General features: G+C 40.2%; 1 protein-coding gene across 1 annotated transcript in view; it reads left to right on the top strand.

Moving 5' to 3' along the window:
* The window catches only part of KDM2A (lysine demethylase 2A), a 94,535-nt gene that overhangs the window by 72,497 nt on the left and 1,978 nt on the right, over window positions 1-20,060 (top strand). Inside the window, exons 10-19 of the mRNA XM_015826007.1 lie at window positions 803-956; window positions 2,201-2,316; window positions 3,841-3,967; window positions 4,209-4,606; window positions 10,496-10,579; window positions 11,108-11,374; window positions 11,556-11,687; window positions 11,795-11,884; window positions 17,291-18,000; window positions 19,773-19,936. Of these exons, the coding sequence (XP_015681493.1) occupies window positions 803-956; window positions 2,201-2,316; window positions 3,841-3,967; window positions 4,209-4,606; window positions 10,496-10,579; window positions 11,108-11,374; window positions 11,556-11,687; window positions 11,795-11,884; window positions 17,291-18,000; window positions 19,773-19,936 (2,242 nt within the window). The remainder of the gene's footprint in view (window positions 1-802; window positions 957-2,200; window positions 2,317-3,840; window positions 3,968-4,208; window positions 4,607-10,495; window positions 10,580-11,107; window positions 11,375-11,555; window positions 11,688-11,794; window positions 11,885-17,290; window positions 18,001-19,772; window positions 19,937-20,060) is intronic.

Here is a 20,060-nt window from a genome sequence, read left to right as displayed (position 1 = left end):
GCTCAGACCAAGCATTGTAAGTGACAAACGTTGTTGAACACGTGCGGCCATGATAAAAATCATTTATTGACAACGTAAACTATGAACACAATACCGAAATAAAATTACCGGTAACAATATTTATTTAAAATGCTTCAAAGTCAGATTCATCATCAGATACACTAAAGAGTTGTTCCCATTCTTCTCGAATTAATTTATCATCAGTTTCTTCGCTTTCTTCTGAGTCTGAATTCCACAGCAGGTCGTCTTCTGTGCCGTCCATTTTATTGCTGATGCCGCCCCCTGTACGCGACGAGGGGACGTTTTTTTTTTCTTCGCCCTCGCGTGAGCGGCTGAAGCCCGGAAAAGGCACAGTGCGAACTCACAATTCGCGTCATATGCAGAACGTTTTCTCCTGAGTTGCCATCTAACGGGAAAGGGAAGTGCGTCTCGCCAGTTCGGGCCACCCCCTGTACGCGACGAGGGGACCTTTTTTTTTTCTTCGCCCTCGCGTGAGCGGCTGAAGCCCGAAAAGGCACAGTGCGAACTCACAATTCGCCTGCGCCCTCAATGGACCGGCCGCCACTGCGTCACCCCACCCCAGCCCTCGTTTATAACGCGCACCCAAACTTTGATTTCTTTTTTTGGTAGAAAATTTTGCGCGTTATACTCGAATAAATACGGTAATTTTTTTAGCTGGGAAGCTTATAGGTGGAATATGTAGATCACCAATTTTCAGCAAGATGTTGCATAATTTAGAATACTAATCTGGATTTAATAGCTGATTTTTCTGAAGGACCCCTTTAACTTTTTCTATTTGCAGGTCTTCTGGCTAATCCCACCCACTCCGCAGAACTTAGAATTATATGAAAACTGGCTACTATCAGGGAAACAAGGTGACATCTTCCTTGGTGACAGGGTATCAGATTGTCAGCGTATTGAACTAAAGCAAGGCTATACCTTTGTCATTCCCTCAGGTATATATAAACAATGTTGCATAGGTAAAAACACAGCTACTGAAAAACAGTTCTAAACAGCAGATTCTTAGTATCTTTTTTATTGCTAAAAAAAACTATATGACTGTTGTATTAGAATAATACAGTACTTCTTATGGTTTGATTAAGCCTGGGATATGCTTAAACTTGAATGGACAATTCTTGGATTAACTACAGCCTATCTATCTTGTTTTAGCCATCTCCAGGATCATTTTGCTAAAATTCAGTGAATCCCCAATTTTCAGCAGCAAAACCTTTGACTTTTATCTTTTCTGATTTTCTGAAAGGTTGGAAATAAAACTAAGTTTAAAATAGCCATGTAAGTCTCTATGGAGATTCTCAGTCATCCAGGTCATGGTTATCTCAAAGTTACTTTTTCAGAAGGCAACTGGACTTCCTTGTTTTTCTTTGAAGACGTTTTGTTTCTCATCCAAGAAGCTTCTTCAGCTCTGAATGGATGGTGGGGAATGGAAGGATTTATATTCCTTGCAGACAGCTGGTCATTTGCATTCTTTTAGATAGTTGTTGAGGCCATTTGGAGGTTTATCTGTGTCCTTACCTGAGTGATGCAAATGTGTGTGGAGCCTTGGCTGCAGGATGTTTTCTGCCCTGTGTCCCTTCACTGTTGAAGACAGGCGCAAGCTTTAGGGATGAGTCTGTGTTGTCTGCATCTCAGACTGAAGCACAAATGGTTCCTGTAGTCTGCAGTGTTTTCTGGAAATCTGTTCACACTCCTGCACCATTCGAAGAGTGTTCATCCCAAAGTACATAGCTAAGTCTCTGGTATATCTCTCTAGTAATGTAAGCACTTTATCCCCTTTGCTTCAGAGGCCTAAAAATGCTTCTGACTTAAACAGTATTTATCCGTTTAGGTCAACAGGGCAATCTGCAGTGCTGGCAAATTTTGTAGAAAATATTGAGGGAAGGGCAATGGGCAGTTATTCTAAGAAACCAGAAAACATCAAACCTCCCCTTCTTCCAGTTTCAGGTGAAAAATGTCATTGCGCCTTTGTAAACTGCATGACATACATTGCTTAAGCCAGGTTGGATGTACCTTTCTATAATCCTAGGACAAGTTGGAATTAAGAGTACCTTTTTTCTGAGAAGATTTCGTTCAATAAATACAACTATTGGAAGTATAAACTTATGTAAATTACAACTTTAGAAATACAAGATTTTCAGCCATGCAACCTCAGATGATCTAAATGATGGCCTTTGGTCCTTAGGTTGGATCCATGCTGTGTATACTCCTACGGATACCCTAGTTTTTGGAGGAAACTTTCTACACAGCTTCAACATCCCTATGCAGCTACGAATCTATAGCATTGAAGACCGTACACGGGTAAGAGATTTTCAGAAATGTTTTTCAGATTTGTATAACTAACACATTGTGGAATATTACTATCCCTATTAAAGTTCAGTTTTGCAATCACAAAAGCACTAGGTAAACTAAGAAACCCTAAAATTTCAAGGTATATGACTTAATCAGAGAAACAGTGTATAGATGTCTACATTAGGTAGCCACATTCTTTTCTAATACTCAAAAGTATGTTTTTGAATTGTAATTGTTATTTACGATGCTCATAATGGCTGGGCACAGATGATCCACTTAACTGGATTAAATCAAGAGGTCATGTAATCCCAGAATCAGTTTCTATCATATCAGCTAGTCCTGAAAGGCCAGAAATGAAGCATTATAATAATAGGCTTGTTGATTATTATCCAGTGTCTAGTACTGATCTGAAATACAGATCAGTACTTTCAGTCTATGTTTAACTGAATTCTGATACTCTCCATATGGTTTTTTTTTTATCTTTCCCTTATTTTTCACTGCCAAATTATGCCACGAGTTGATGTTTCTGCTAAGGCTTTACTGTGCTAAGTAATCTTGGCTCACTTCAAGCTAGTTATTTCATTGACTACCTTTGATTCCAAATGATTTATAATAATCACTGACATCAAGACAAATCCTTTGAGTAAATTACTTCTTTTCATTGTGTAGTTTAGTTGATTCTGTTATCCATTCAATAAGTTACCAGTCTATAAGCTGGCAGCATATCATTTCTGAAGTCTGGAAAACTTTTATGTCTAAACATGACCAAGTTAACAAGCTTAGATAATAATTTCTACTGGTAAGAGCAATTTTATCTATAAGATCTTCTTTCACACAGAAAAGGAGACAGGTTTTACAATCTCTTTCCATCTCATTTGTTCATGATGTTTGAGAGGCCTTTCAGAAGTGTGAAATTATAACATGAGCAAGTAACAAAATATAGCTCACCTTCTATCAACACTGTTGGATCGAAGGCCTTCTGTGAACATGAAAGAGCGATGTTATTTGTAGAAAGGGTGTCTCCATGTAGAAAGACTCAGCAATTGCTGAAATTCTAAAAAGCTAATGAAGCAAGGCCTTTCCTTTATAAAAGCCATGCTGATTTTTTTCCCTTTGGTACTCTAGTTGCTCTTCAGATCAGAAATCTTCATCACGCTTTAATGTTTAACTTTTATGCACATTGAGCTATCCTTAATAATGTTCTCTAGTTTATATGGGACAGAAGTTAAGATGACCTACATCTTTTTTAAAGATTATATAGGCTCCTTTGAAGTCCTCAATGGGAAAGCTAATTTTAATAAGTTTATATTTTAATTAAGAGTCTGGAAAAATGCCACTGGCCCCACACTGAATTGTAAAGTATGAATTAATTAATATTTGTTGAGAGAAGACAGTAAGACAGTAGTTTTCTACATACTGGGGCATTTTGATTTCCCTATAAGGGTAAGTGAGAAAAATGTGGGGGGGTATTAAGAAAATTGCATAACTAATAGTCTAAGAAATGCTGTTTTCTTGTATCCTGCCCCTTTACAGGTCCCAGTTAAATTTCGTTATCCCTTTTATTATGAAATGTGCTGGTATGTACTAGAACGCTATGTCTACTGCATCACTAACCGTTCCCACTTGACCAAGGACTTTCAGAAGGAATCACTTAACATGGGTAAGAGCTGCTATTTTACCTTTCACTTTTCTGATTTTTATTATTATACACACACGTACACACTTTTGATTTTAACAGATAACCCTTGAAGATAATACCACACCAAGAAAAGGGTCACACACAGAGATCTAAGAGATTGTACTATGACTTAAATCTAACTACTGTATATGTTCACCTTTAATGCTGTCAAAAAAAAAATCAAACATATTTAGTCTGATATTACTCCTTCCTCTGTATACAGATATGGAACTGTGTAACTCAGAGTCAGGAAATGTGGATGAAGACGATGCTGTGGGCGGAAAGGAATCACGTCGTCCAGTCACTAGACGCTCAATCCTTACCAGCCCAGTAGCCAATGGTGCTAATCTAGACTATGATGAACTAAGTAGAGAGTGTCGAAGTTTGCCAAGTCTTAAGAGAACTCTCTCCATGGATTCTGAATCCAGTCGAGGTTCCCAGAATGGCCAAACGTGGGATTCTCACAGCAATTGTTCACATAAAGACAAGAAGGTGCACCTAACACAGTTTGAGCTTGAAGGTCTGCGTTGTCTTGTAGACAAGCTGGAATCTTTGCCTCTACACAAGAAGTGTGTACCCACAGGCATAGAAGATGAGGATGCTCTTATTGCAGATGTTAAGGTAAGATGGAAATACTGTCTTTTTCTACAGCACCTTCAAGTTAAGGAACAAAAAAAAAACAGTAATAAATTGAAAGATTTCATCAGGACTGACTTCTGGATGATTATAGCTAAGTGTGCTGCACTAGTGCAAGCTGGTTTAACACTGGAATCAAAATAGTTATTTTATTTTGTACTTATCAAAATTCCTGACACTATTCAATTTGTCTTTGAAAATGTTTCTGCCTTCTCTGCAGTACTAACTAGAAATATGCAGATTTGTCAGTCTGAGAATAATATATCCCATACTATTTCATTTGCATCCCAAGAGGAGGTTCAAAATTTTTTCCCACATCCCTAATATGGGCACAGTTGTTATCAACTTACATTGATACTGTTTTATATATGATAGTTACTGTTACAAAGTTGTTTCCTGGAAATGAAACAAGGAAGTTCCTGAATTTTATCATATGAAATACTTTGTATAATAAGGCCACTACAGTATATATCTTCCATGTATTTGTCAGAGTCCCTTAATAATTTGAGACTCCTTTATGTATATCTCTGGAAGGATTTGTTGGAACAGAATCCTTGGTAAATTACTTTTAATTATGCTTTAAGTTGCCATTGTTAGGTTCAATAATACTAAATATATGGTCACAGCCAGCCATCACATAAGCACAAATGTAATATGAACATAAAACTGTGAAGTATTACTACAAATTAATAATTTGTCATTTGCCTGGAAGCCAATTAAGTTTTCAAGAAAGCAGAACATAATAGAGTATCTACTGCTTCATTAACTTCTGATAACCTCTTAAGACTGGATTCACCATCTGTTAGAATGTAGCTTGCTTATGAAAAGTTTGCTGAATTGTCTGGATTTGCCTCATATACTAAACCATAAATCATAATTTATAAACCAGTATTTGGATTCAGATAATACAAGTCAAGCCCAGTCAAATCACATTATGGTATAGTGCAGTATAAGAATCAAGGCACAGTAACTATATTTGTGTATTTTTGCTCCTTATCTCTCTGGGTTTTTTTCTCTCTTGTGGTTAATTGAAGGAAGAAAAAGGTTTGTTTAATCCAAATGATCAGCACAGCCACATTAAGACTGAAAAAGATTATTGGAGGGTTATTAGAGGTGTGCATGTGTAGATGTGTTTAGAAGCACAAGCCATTATGTCTCCTAAAGATAACAGCTGCCATTTGTTCAGTTGGTGTTTTATGGGTACTGCATGTCATTTGTCTCCTGAAAAATGGTGACAAATTCAGAAATTTCCATAGAAATGGTAGTGTCCAATTACATTGTGTAGTCTGATAAAAATAGTGTGAGCGCTCAGTTAGAAATACTNTAGATGTGTTTAGAAGCACAAGCCATTATGTCTCCTAAAGATAACAGCTGCCATTTGTTCAGTTGGTGTTTTATGGGTACTGCATGTCATTTGTCTCCTGAAAAATGGTGACAAATTCAGAAATTTCCATAGAAATGGTAGTGTCCAATTACATTGTGTAGTCTGATAAAAATAGTGTGAGCGCTCAGTTAGAAATACTACTTAGTTGTATAATTCCAGGTAATGTTATTGGTGAAACCCACAATCCATAGTAAAAAAATAAAACTATGAAAACGTTAAAACATTATTCCCCTAATGTTAGTTAGAAAGCTGTGGCATGTTCCAATATACCTGTAAGCAATTGTATAAATTTGAAAAGGGATCATTTACAGTACAGTCTGCAGGCATTTTCTTTTTTCATAGCATCTGTAGGTTGCTCTCTTGTATTCAGCAAGCGGGTAATATGTCCAGAATTCTGCTTAAGGCTATTTAAAAGTTTAGTAAGTTTGAATGCATTGTCATCTGTTAATAGTTCATATACGTGCAAACTAAAACATTTAACAGTATGTAAAACATATACCAACTATCTGTTGTACCACAATAGCTAGTTGTATATTTTGAACATTAGCACCTGTAACATAGGCATTTCAAATCTATTGTTGCATTGCTTGGGATAGAAGCATTATATAAGGCCGTATCTTTAATGTTTGTTGAATCACTGTTATCCATTTCAGCCTTTTAAATATACCAGCAAACATTTTTTTTTCCAAATTTTTTTATTTATTTTTCCATCATAAAAAAAAAACAATCATAAGTAATCACAATAAACAATAAAAAAAAAAACCCCACCCCCCCCCAGACTTCCCAAACCTAATCCCAGGATAATATTCATATAAAAGTAAACAAATACTAATATCTCTAACTCCACAAAATATCACCAGCAAACATTTTAAACACCCAGTTTAGGGAACCAGTAATACAAGGTACCATCCAGCAATACCTGTCTGGCTGGTATACAGCACACCAACTTGTCCCTTAATAGTCTGTTATCGCAAGTTTGGGCTGAATTCTGAAAACGTCGGTTCACGAGCAAGATTATACGACACTGAAACATTATCAGGTGCAAGTTTCACTTTTAGAATGAGCTTTCTGTGCGGTCTTTAAACTCGCATTTTAAATACAAATCAGACGAATAGCTACGCCGGTGTAAGAAACTAGTCGTGCCTCTCTCTGCCGTTTCACGGATCAAGACCTTTTTCAGGTTCTAATCTAGGCGGCGTCAAAAACAAAACCAAAAAAAAGCCATTGTTCCTGTTCAAAGGCAGCCTTACTGAGAGGAATTTGCTTGTGACCAAAATAGTGATGCAAGGGCGGGCAGGGAGAGAGAGAGAGAGAGAGAGAGAGAGAGAGACGGAGCCGCAGCAACCCCGAGAACGGGTTAAAAAAGCTTCTCTGTTCTGTTCTCTTCAAGTCTGCCAGTCAGCCCTCGGGGGGGGGGGGCTGCTGGCGCTGGCTTCTCCAATTGCAGCGCTGGGGGAGGGGGAAAGGGAGTCCGCTTAGGCTGGCCGTCTCGACCAATTAGCGAGCAGCCAGCCGCTTAGTCCAGCCCCCCTCCCAACTCTGCAGCAGAACGGGCTTTCCGTTCTTGTTCTTCGCCTGGCTCGCTCGGCCTCCTTTTCTCTCCTGCCATCTTCCGTTGCAAAGCACTGCTGGGAACTGCATGTGGGTGACGCAGCAAGCATTGTTTGCAGGCGGAGGAAGCTTCCGCTGAAGGGTTCTGGAAAAGGGGGAGCATGCTCCGGCGAGGCGGCTGCTCGGGCTGACCAGAGTTGTGTAAAAGTGGCCCCCGTTGCGCTGAAATCCTCGCCTGGAGAAGGAGGATTGTATGGGAACCAATTATACCTTGAGGGGAAAAAAAGATCGAACCCGAAGCGGTCACCGGGCAGACTAGAAAACAAAGAGACTAGGAAACTTCCTGCGAGAGACCCCTCTTCTGGGCGGCTTCGGTGGAACGGAGCACGCAAGGTCAGGCAGAGCCGGAACTGTGGGGCTGGGGTTCAGGATCGGGAGTGGACTTCTGCCGAAGGAGCGGGTTTCTCGCGTTCCCGTGGAGAGCTTTCGATCGAGGTTTACCTGCGGGTTTTTCTTTCGGGGTACTCGTCTGCATTTGGGGTCGGGGTGGGGGGGGGAGTGTTTGATAGAACGGGAAATGCAAGGCCGTTTAAGCTTGGCTTTAGAGCAGAGGTAGTCAACCTTGGGCTCTTTTATGACTCGTGGACTTCAACTCCCAGAATTCCTGAGCCAGCTTAGCTGGCTCAGGAATTCTGGGAGTTGAAGTCCACGAGTCATAAAAGAGCCCAAGGTTGACTACCTCTGCTTTAGAAGGGCAGCGAGACCCCCAGACTTCACTTCTGCAAGTTCGCCTGCGATGTGTTGGATATTTGAAATGTTCCACCGTAGTTTTTTTTTTTTTTTTCCTACCCCCTTTTCTCCTGCTGCCCTCGATTGGGGTCTTTCTCTAAATGCCCGTGGGAATGGGTGGAACTGGGTGTTTTCGTCCTCGGAGCTTTACACGCCTCTGACTGAAGGAGTTTCTCTCCCCCTCCCTCCCTTTTGCCCTGAGCAGCATGTGTGATCATGCCCTCAAATGCCGACCTTTCCTCTTAAATATGTGCCGTAAGGAAGAGGGCGGGCCTTGGAGACTGCACGTTCTGCTGGACTAGTCGCGACAGTCACTTCCTCCCACCCACGGTTTTTTTTTTTTCTCGAAGGGTGGGGAAACAGCTGCAAAGCAGGGTGGATCAAAATCCGTTGGAAAAAAAAATTAAATCCAACTAAGTTTTGTTAAAACACGCAGATTTGTTTTTTTTTGAATAGACGTTTGATCTACATTGAAGTTTACATTCGCTTTTAAAAGGAATTCTACGATATTTTATCAACTGCTTTGTAACTTCCTGAAATAAAGCAAAAGTAAAATGCAGGTCTCATAAAAAAATGTCATAAAAGGCTTCAGTTCTGTTATTTAAATTATAAATGTTTAAGTGGATAATGGTTCTGGTCCTTTAATTGCTGTCCATGATGTGCGCTAGTAAAAAAAATGGTGTTATCGGTACAGCAGTCCAAAGGATACAACTTTATTGTGACATACACATATGATTTTAATCCATGCAAGTTGCAAGAATACTTTGAATATGTCTTTGAACCAGATCGCCACCATCGCTTATTTATCTGATTGGCAGGTTTTGTTACTGATTCTGTATTATTTGCTAAAGTGCCATTTTATTTTAATGTTGAAGCTCTTTACATATATCTGTTTAATTTTATATGTGAGGTGGTTCCAAAATTTTAAACAGAGGTTTCTTCTCCTTGATTAGTCAGCCAAAGGTGAAAGGGAACATTTCTTTTTCCTGTCTTCTACTTTATTAGGGGGGAAGTATGATCTGCTTAAGGATTACTGATTTGGGCTAAACAGTATGTATAGTTTCTGTGTCGTAAGGAAATATTTTTCTTTTGCAAGTTTCATGTTCACATTTAAACATCACTTAAATTGTTGCTTATTTCTATATCTGTAAATAAAATGTGTTATCAAAATTCTTTCTTTGAATAGATTCATATTTGTCATTGTATAAAGGTGATAGTCTGCAGGATTACAGATTCAGCAGTAGGAAAATTTAGTTGTTTCCTTTGTTGCATATATGTTCATTACTTAGAGCAATCTATTAATCAGATGGATTAGAAGATGTGTTTATATTTGGTTTAAATCCTCAGTGTTGGTTTCCCCTAATTCTTGGGGCAATTTTAAAGTCTCTCATACTAATAGACGTTTCACAGCAGAGGCTTCATATGGGAATATGAATTCCTTGCATTGGTAAGTGCCAGCAAGAGCAAGCCCAGCCCATGCAGTGTTCTTTCCCTCTTGGCTGCAAGAAACACTGCACTCCCTGCACAAGGCAATGCCAGTAACGTAACCATAGTAACCCCAAGTAAATAAAGCACATCTGAAACGGCAATCAAGAGTGGGTGGATGTGGGGTGGACAGCAGAAGCATCAGAAACGAGGAAAAGCCATTTAGGAAGAGATGCAAAGTCACCTATGATTTTAGCCACGTGCTGCTAACACTGAGCAACAGACTGGTGACTCAGGTTATTTAGTGCTATATGAGAAAGACAGATGAACATTAAAGCAACGTTATTAGAAAAAATAGCCTTAATTGGTGTCGAGTTTTAGGACCAAATTGTCTGTTTTAGGGTTAAAAGTAAGTCTAATCACAATAGTTTAGCATTGGTGCATTAGACATTCCTTTCTGTAACAGTATGGAAACAATAAAAATTGGATTGTGAAGAAAGTCCATATATCTGCACAGGTTTTTGTTTTTTTAACTGAAGATGGTATATGCTTTCGATAGTTAATGTAGATTAGGGGTAGCATTATGCAAAATCTTCATTAATATGCGGGACTATTTATCTTTACAGTAAGTTACTGTAAGGATGAATATTAAAAGTGTATTGAATAATTTTAAAATTCTGTATAAAGTTTAAAGGTATGTTTTTATTTTCTCTGTTCTGCTATAGCTATTGCTTGAAGAGTATTCAAACAGTGATCCCAAACTGGCACTTACTGGAATCCCTATTGTCCAGTGGCCGAAGAGGGATAAGGTAAATAATGGTTCTCTATATTTGTTCTGATAACTAGAAAATTTGTGTTGAAAATACAAATCCTTCCACTGTGTTGTTTTGTTAAATCCAGCCTCTTATTTCAGTTAAAGAACCAAGAAACAGACTCTTGCTGCTGCCTTTATTCCTACAAATGCCCATGACTGTAGGAATGCATTACAGAAAATAAAATTAAGGATAATGTACGTAGCAGTATTTTTAAAGTGTTGATTTCTATCATTGCCAAAATTTAGAATTAGTTAATGATAAAATAATCCTGTTATTTAGACATCTTATCTTTGGGAGAAAACTCCTAACCCCTTTCCCTTTCCATGCATTGTTTTTTTCTGTTCCCATGTTTAGAGCTATTCTGCAATTGAATGTCTGTGCATATTGCATTGTGGTCTTTTTGAGAAAAAGGATCTTTGGTATTCTGAGTCCTACGGGAGAAGGGCGGGATATAAATTCAAATATAAATAAATAAATAAAATAAAAACCTCTAGATCTAATACTGTTTTTCCCCACTGACAGCTCAAGCTTCAGACTCGGCCAAAGTTAAGATTACCTGCCATCCCTATCACCAAGCCCCATACCATGAAACCAGCTCCACGACCTGCAACTGTGAGACCCACAGTCTCTCCTATAGTATCTGGTGCACGAAGAAGGCGGGTGCGATGTCGTAAATGCAAGGCCTGCCTGCAGGGTGAATGTGGCATGTGTCATTACTGCAGAGATATGAAGAAATTTGGAGGGCCTGGTCGCATGAAACAATCTTGTATCTTAAGGCAATGTTTGGCGGTAAGTAATGCTACAGGAGGAAAAATTGGTTGTCTTTGTGAAAGAAGTAAAACTTTGATTTGTGCAAATGAAGGGGATGAAACCTGTGATTCTTTTTGAAAATATCCCAGAATCCAAATCCAAAACTCTCCTTGAAGTCCAGATAGAACTTTCTGGTATGATTTCTTGTTTTATTTTGTAGCCCAGACTGCCTCATTCTGTCACATGCGCACTTTGTGGAGAGGTAGATAAGAATGAAGATTCCCAGGAGTTTGACAAGAAACTAATGGAGTGCTGCATCTGCAATGAAATTGTTCATCCTGGCTGTTTACAGGTGAGGAGCTCTAAATTCCATACAGGCAACTTGATTTACTTTGCTATAAGAATGACACCAACGTGAGTCATGTTGCAAATTATTGCCAAGTTTTCTTTCCTCTTTAGATGGATGGGGAAGGGCTACTGAACGAGGAATTGCCAAATTGCTGGGAGTGCCCAAAGTGTTATAAGGGAGATGAGGCAGAGAAAGGCCAGGTAAGAAGTGATATTTTTTAATTGGTTGTGCATAGTATGCTGCTCTTGAGTAACAAGACAAATGTGGAGGGGCTCAATACAGGTAGTCCTTGACTTACAACCAAAATTGAGCCCAGAATTTATGTTGCTAAGTGAGAAGTTTGTTAACTGAGTTTTGTCCCATTTTACAACCTTTCTTGCTACATTTCTTAAATTAGTATCACGGTTGTTAAGTGAATTTTGAATTCCCCATTGACTTTGCTTGTCAGAAGGTAGCAAAAGATGAGATCCCGTGACCCCTGCAACCGTCATAAATATGAACTAGTTGTTGAGTATCCAAATGTAAATTACATGACCATGGGGATGCTACAATGATCATAAGTGTGGTAAATGGTCATGTCACTTTTTCCAGTGCTTTGTAACTTCAAATGGTCACTAAATGAACTGTTGTAAGTCGAGCACTACATGTGCTTTTATGACTGGGAAGGTGAGATTTGTGCAGCATCTTGGTTTATGTGTCTTGAGAACCGTTTGCAGGAAGTGCATAATACTCGCAAGTGAGCTTTTGGTTGCTACTGCGGAAAATATCTGCATCTATTAATGAGCACAAGAGATACTGTGCATTGTTCATAATAAGCAGATGGCTTCACAGTTTTGTCATATGACCTTCCTGGAATCTACAGAGAATTGGGTATATAGTAAATTATGACATTTTACCCAGGGGAGATCAGCATCCAACTATTAAATAGCGAATACGTGACTGTGCAGAAGCTGCAAAGTTGGGCTGTTGCGCCTGCTACCCCCAACAAAGATCCTTCTAGTGAAAACTATCCACGGTGGTAATCTCTTTTTGAGCATTACAAGACCTATTTCCAAATAGGAGAATATTTGCCCTCTGGGTGGTCCTCCAATACTTCATTCCAGTCCTAAGTAACTCAGATTATAGTAGTAAGGAGTCCTTGTAGGAGCCATTGATTATGACATACTGTATGTGAAGTATTGTTTAGCAAGGGAAGAACTTGGCTCATACCCTGAATATTTGCTGGAGAATTAAATATTGACAAAAAGGAGCATCTTCCTAGTCTGTATGTTAAACTAGCAATTCAAAGAAGCTGTGTTTTAATTCAGTCTGGAAGAATAATTGGCTTGCTTCTCACATATGCTATACAGTATCGAAACTTCCTAGTTATATTTGGTACCTCGGCATAGATAGTTTTGAGCATATATCGCTTTAAATTTTGGTTAAATATGGTAGGTAAAATACACATTTGTATGATCAGTACAGATAATTTGAGGCCAGTTGGAAGAAGAAAATATATTGTATTCAAATGAATTAAAGGGTTTGTGGAAGAAAGGTGGTTCTGGTCGCAGTCAGTTAAATTTATAGGGACTCTCAACTCCCAGAAACTTTGGATGGTTAATAAATTGTTAAAAACATTTCAAATGTAACAAAACAAGAAATGCAAAAAAAAGAAAGAAAGATGGCAGAGAAAAATTTGGATGGGAATAAGGAAGAGGAAGCAAAGGAGCATCAATCATTTCACCAAAGATCTGGGCAAAGGGCCATATGTTGAGGGCCCTTTGAAATATCAATACAAGGGGGGCTGTTTGAATCTTGGAGGTGGAATCATATCCCAGCAAACAGGTACTGCTACAGAAAAGGTACACTTCTGGGGACTACCAATCCTGCCAGATTGAATCAGGCCAGGCAGATAGTATGGAAGACAGGTAGTTTTTCTTCAAAAATTAGTTAGGGGGAAGTTACGACTCCATACAGCAGGGGTCCCCAACCTTGGCCACTTTATGACTTGTGGACTTCAACTCCCAGAATTCCTCAGCCAGCAGTCCATAAGTCATAAAGTGGACAAGGTTGGGGACCTCTGCCATATAGAACAGATAGTGGAATGTGCTTTCCTTAAAAACTTGAAGAATTTATCATGAACAAATCAATTGCATCATTTCCTGAACCTGGAGGCTTTGCTCACATCATTCATGCCTTAGTCACTTCCCATCTAGATTACCACAATGCTTCAACTGCTCCAGAATACGGCAGTACGGATAGTAATGGGCATTCATAGGTTTGCCCACGTAGCACTTCTATTGTGCAAGCTGCACTACTTCCAGTTCATTTCCAGGTGGAAATAAATGTACCGGTCATCATCTTTAAAGCACCATACATATGGCATGAAGCCAAGTTATCTGCGGGGACCGCCTTTACCTAAGGATATCTACCGTGTTTCCCCAAAAGTAAGACCTACCCCAAAAATAATGATTTTTTTGGGGTGGGCCTAATATAAGCCCTACCCACAAAATAAGCCCTAGTTTTTGGGGCAAGGTGCACGCCTAAAAATCAAGCTGGTGTGGGGGGTGGAACCGCACCCTGCACCCACTTACCGTTGCAACCAGGCCTCCCATGAATCGACACCTGCCTCACCTTGCCGGTCCTTTCCAGAAGGCTCTGATGGTGAAATGCAGGCCCGGGTGCCGCATGCGTCAATCCAGAACTCCATTCTTAGCTGTAGAAGCATTTCCTGAAGGCCTCTGACAGCAAATGGAGGCTGGGGGTGATGCGTGTGAGCGGTGACGAGCAGCCGCAGAAGAAGTGAGCCAGCTGGGTGGGGCTGTCGTTGCCGCCGCTGTGAGGTACAACCGTGGAAAAGACCCCCTGAAAATAAGGCCTGGTGCCTCTTTTGGAGGCCAAAACAAAATAAGACCAGGTCATATTTTTGGAGAAACGCAGTACTAGTCTGACCCGGTCAGATAGGTCAGGACGCTCCTGGTCCCTTTTCCCAAATACTGTCATTTAATGGGAGCTAGAAAACATTTCTTTTCCATGGCAGCCCTTACCCTATGGAACATTTTGTCCCCTGAAGTTTGACAGGCTTCCACCCTTTTAGCTTTCTGTAAGGCTCTAAAGCAGGGCTTTTCAACCAGTGGTGCGGGTACCACCTGTGGTACATTGGCACCTGGCAGGTGGTACGCGACCATCCTAGAAAAATGGTAGCGGGGGAGGGGAATGAGCTGAACTGGTGGCAGCACCACACAAGCCTGAGCGAGAGATGGCTGGAGCTGCAGGGCTGTCAGGGCTCAGCAGAAGCCCCAGGATCAGCACCAGGCTCCAGCTGGAGCTCAGCGCTGATCCTGGCGCTTCTGCTGAGCCCAGAAGAAGCGCCAATCAGCTGGAATGTTGCAGCATCTCCAGGGTCTTGTGATTTACATTCAGATGCTTGACAACTGATTCATATTTATGATGGTCACAATGTCCCAGGGTCATGTGAAGTGACCAAAACCTGCTGCAACAACCCAGCAGACGGGGGGGGGGATAAAAACCAAACACCCCCCACCCCACCCCCACTGCCAATCGTCCACAGAAATGCTCACAACAATGAAAACCTCGGACAGGAGGAAGAGCGCCGCCGGGTGGGCAGGCAGGTGTCTTGCTCGGCTGTGGCTTGGGGGCACTTTTTTCAGTGCCATTGTAACGTCGAACAGTCAGTAAGCGAACTGTTGTAAGTCGAGGACTAGCTGTACTTTATCACTTTTTTTCTTTTTTCTTTTTTTTTTTTTTTTTGGTCATCAAGTTTGCTAGGCGACTGGTGGTACTCTGATGTTGCCATATCCTAAAAGTGGTACAATGGGTGAAAAGGTTAAAAAGCCCTGCTCTAAAGACCTGGCTTTCCCCCCAAGTGTAGGTAGAGGATTCAATAATGGCACGTTAACAGGGATGGGCACCAGATTTTTATTGTCGTAATATTATATGTATTGACCGGTTGTTTATTTATTATTTTTAAAATGATTTTATATGACTTTTAATTTTTGATCAAGAACCACCCAGAGTTGGCTGAAAGATGGGCAGATATAGAAGTGTTCTAAATAAATGATGACTGCAATAATATAGGTCTTAATGTAGTTATCTGAGCTTCTCCCTAAATAAGGTGTAATTCTACCATAGAACTAAATGTTAATAAATTAATATGAAACAGAAATAACATAATTTGCATTACATCTATAGATCCTTATGCTTAATCAATGGTCAAAGATGGAAGTCCAAATTGTTTCCATTTTATTTCACAAAGGAAAAAATATATAAGCTAGAAAGGCAATCTTTGTGAAGAACAGGAATTTTAATAATGCATTAAACATATATGTCAAAGGGTTAAAGCAGTAAAGGAACAACTTGAATCACTTTCATGAATATTACCAGTTACAAAAGGAGAAGGAAGGAAAGAATTTTGTGCTTTGCACTCTCTAATTTCTTGTCTGGGAATAGCAGGAAGGGGAAGGGAAAAAACAGAAAAGCAGGGTGGGGGGGGGAGTGATGAGGAGGGAAATAAAAAAGTACTGCAGTAGAAACCTGTGGAGATAAGGAGAAACAATGGGAAAAGTCAGGGAAACCAAATGAAAGAAAAGGCAAAGTCTGCTAAGGAAAAACAAGATAAAAATAACGCTCTCAACAAAAATACAGAGCCTTTCTTCTGTACTTATAATCAAGCATTCTCAAAACTCTAAACATTCTATAGCAGCTATGTTTGCATAGCTGGTAATTTAGCAGGTTATTCCTGCTAAGGAATTGGCAACTCTTTTCACAGAACAAGCCTCTTAAGTACAGCAGTGTGCCCTCTTTCCTTTGTGCTTCCTTTTCTTCATGCTCCAGCCACATAACTTTATCTCTGCTTCCTTTCTGTGCACGCAGGAAGTGAAGAGTGATGACACAGCCTGTCTTTTCTCCTTTTGCTCTCAATATCACACACTATACTGCTATCCTTGCACTTTCCCTAAGGGAAAAGAACACATTTAGTATTTTTGTTAATTGAAAGCATCAAGGTGCAAAGAGGAGTTCTCAATCTCTGCTGATACTTTAGTATACTAAGCATTGCGCTGGGAACCCCAACCATCAACCTTTTAATGTAGTGCAGTGGTTCTCAACCTGTGGGTTGGGACCCCATTTGGGGTCGATCGACCATTTCACGGGGGTCGCCAAGCAAGGCTGTCCGCCATTTTTTTTGTCCGCCATTTTTTCCCCCTTTTCCGGCGGGTGCCTTACCTCCCTTGGGCTGGGCCAGCTGGTGGTCGGCCTGCTCCGTCTCTGCCGCTTGCCAGCTACGCCTCGGCCGGCGCAGGGGGTGGAACCACGCATGTGCGGCGCTCCCGGGCAGGGAAAGTCCTCGACTTACGACCGGTTTAGTCCTCGACTTACGACCGGTTTAGTCCTCGACTTACGACCACTTGGGGTCGCGGCATTAAAAAGGTTGAGAACCACTGATGTAGTGTGTATTTCCCATTCTCATTTATTTTTCTAGTTTTAAAAAATGTAGGCTTCTGGTTGGCAACCATAGAAAAAGATTTGATTATCATACTTATCCCTGATCTATAGTATTAATTGCAAGGCTCAATATTTAAATGATAACAATATCATTCACTTTTTAGAAACGGAAAATGGATGATGGTGATGATGACACAGTTCAAGCCAAAGTCTTGCGTCCCTTGCGTAGCTGTGAGGAACCTCTGACTCCACCACCCCACTCTCCTACCCCAATGCTGCAGCTGATCCATGATCCTGTCTCACCTCGAAGCATAGTGACGCGGTCCTCTCCAGGGGCGGGTCCTAGTGACCATCATGGTGCCAGTCGGGATGAACGCTTTAAGAGACGACAGATGCTTCGACTACAGGGCACAGAACGTACAGTTGTGCGGGAAAAGGAAAACAACCCTAGTGGCAAGAAAGAGCTTTCAGAGGTTGAAAAAGCCAAGCTTCATGGTTCATATCTCACAGTCACATTGCAAAGACCTACCAAAGACGTGCATGGCACTTCAATTGTACCCAAGTTGCAGGCTATCACTGCCTCCACTAATCTGAGACACTCCCCCCGTGTGGTCATGCGCCAAAGTTCAGCCAGGACACCCCAGCGGGGTGGAGATGAAGAAGCAGCAGAGGAGGAAGAGGAAGATGAAAGTGCAGATGAAGAAGAAGAGAATGCTGAGGAAAATGGGGCAGCCAGGCTAAATGGACAGGGGGGCAGGGCATCAGATAGTGAGGAAATCTGGATGCAAAAGGAAGTGTGGATGTCTGTCTTCCGATACCTTACTCGCAAGGAGCTTTGTGAATGTATGCGTGTATGCAAAACCTGGTACAAATGGTAAGTGTACAGAAATTGCTGCCAGAGCAGCTTTTATCGCTCATTTTGGTAATGCCTTTATTTTTCAGTGTCTTACACAATCCTTGCATACCCCTCAAAAAAAACCTTAGATCGGGTTGTATTTGCTGGGCCTCAACTGACAGATTTATGTATAAGCAGAAATGGGTATACAAAAAAGGAACAAAGATTAATGCAACAATATTTGTCTATACACAATATCTAATGTGTACATATTGCCTCCATGCTCGGGTGACAATTTGGAAAAAAAAATGTACAGGTAATAAGCAACTGTTTTTGCTAGTAATAGCTAAAAATGGAATCATGTTCATTGGAAGCATATATTCTGGACTGATCTCGTGTAATATTTTGCATGTCACAGTCTAGGCATGACTTAAATATGTTATAATATTCTAAGGAGAACTGCCATCTGGTGCATTTTAAACTCCCTGAATTCTGAGTTTTGTGTTCAAATGTTTATAAATCAAAGTAAAGATGTTTCTGTTCTATCAGCAAATTATATTTAAAGAACTTTGCTTTGATTCTTTGTTCAGTCTTCTTTCAGTGAAAAAAGCTAGCTCTGAGCTTTTAAGTACAGTACTTAATACTGGAATATGTAGCTATACACTGAGAATTTGTATGAGCTCACATTACAAATCTCTTCAACTGAAATATTCGATCTGGGTGTATTGCTACACAATTCTTTGGTCTCTGCATAAGTTTCAGACCTGCTTCTTCAGTCTCTTTGTTGGGAAAAAACATCCTATCTCAACTTGCCACAGGAACTGGTTTATATTTCCCCTTGAGGATTCTCATCCATTGAATCCTTCCCAAGCTTTCTCTAAGTTTGTTGAAATTAGCTCTCTTAAAGTCCAAGTTTGACTGTGTTCTATTGCTTGTGCTTGCATAATGTTGAATTTCAATATTGCACGGTCACTCCCCCCCCCAAGGTTCCTGTGGTTTCAACACCTTCTATCATTTCTTCTCTGTTACGTGAGAATTAAGTCGAATATGGCTGATCCCCTAGTTTCCTTCTCTACTTTTTGGGAGACAAAGTTGTCTGCTAAGTTTATATTTAGGTTGAAGTCAAACAACAAGCATGAACCATCATTTTGACTTTTTCCAGTTTTCTGTCTTCATGCTTTGAATAAGATATTTTCATATGTAGTGAACATCCATCCATCTATCATCTACAGGGATTGGGAGGGAGTAAATGTGTCAACAATTATCCAGACAAAATTGTTCTAATCACTACAAAGCTTCATAGATCCAAATGCACTGTTTGAAGGATTATTGTACAGCAGTGATCTAACTACTGTAAAACTTATCTTTGTAAATAGAAAAACTTAACTTTCACATATCAAAAACAAAAGCATAAATAAATATATATATATATGGTGAAGAAATGGAAGACAGAAAAAAACAAGCTATATATCCATATCATACTTCAAGCTATATCTTTCCTATCTAGACTTTGTTTCAAAGAAAATATTGATCCACTACACTATGATAACCTTAGTCTTGCCCCAAAAGATAGCTGTTGCAGATTTGTCAGGAACTGTTTAAGTATATATAAGCCAGGGGTTCTCAACCTTGGCAACTTTAAGACTTCTGGACTTCAACTCCCAGAATTCCTCAGCCAGCTTGGCTGGCTTGGCTGGCTGAGGAATTCTGGGAGTTGAAGTCCACAAGTCTTAAAGTTGCCAAGGTTGAGAACCCCTGTTATAAGCGATGTAGGAAAGTATGTTCTATATCTAAGTCAATATATTTGATAGGTGCGGTGATAGGAGATTGTGGACAAAGATTGACTTAAGCAGATACAAATCCATCACACCCATGGCTCTTGGTGGTATAATCAGGAGGCAACCAGTCAGCCTTGACCTCAGCTGGACCAATATTTCTAGAAAACAGCTTACCTGGCTCATCAACAGATTACCAGGTAAGTGCCTTTAACAAGTTGGATGCATCTTTCTATCATAGCCTCACATTAAAGGTTCCCCATTGAACAGATTGCTCTCCTGTGATAGTCGATCACTAAGATTGGTTGTGAATACATTTTAGGA

The sequence above is a fragment of the Protobothrops mucrosquamatus genome, unplaced genomic scaffold (assembly GCF_001527695.2).
Source record: "Protobothrops mucrosquamatus isolate PMUCROS unplaced genomic scaffold, P.Mucros_1.0 scaffold2928, whole genome shotgun sequence".
Taxonomy (NCBI): Eukaryota; Metazoa; Chordata; class Lepidosauria; order Squamata; family Viperidae; genus Protobothrops; species Protobothrops mucrosquamatus.
Note: the sequence above shows the minus strand (reverse complement) of the source record. Positions and strands in the feature narration are given on the sequence as shown.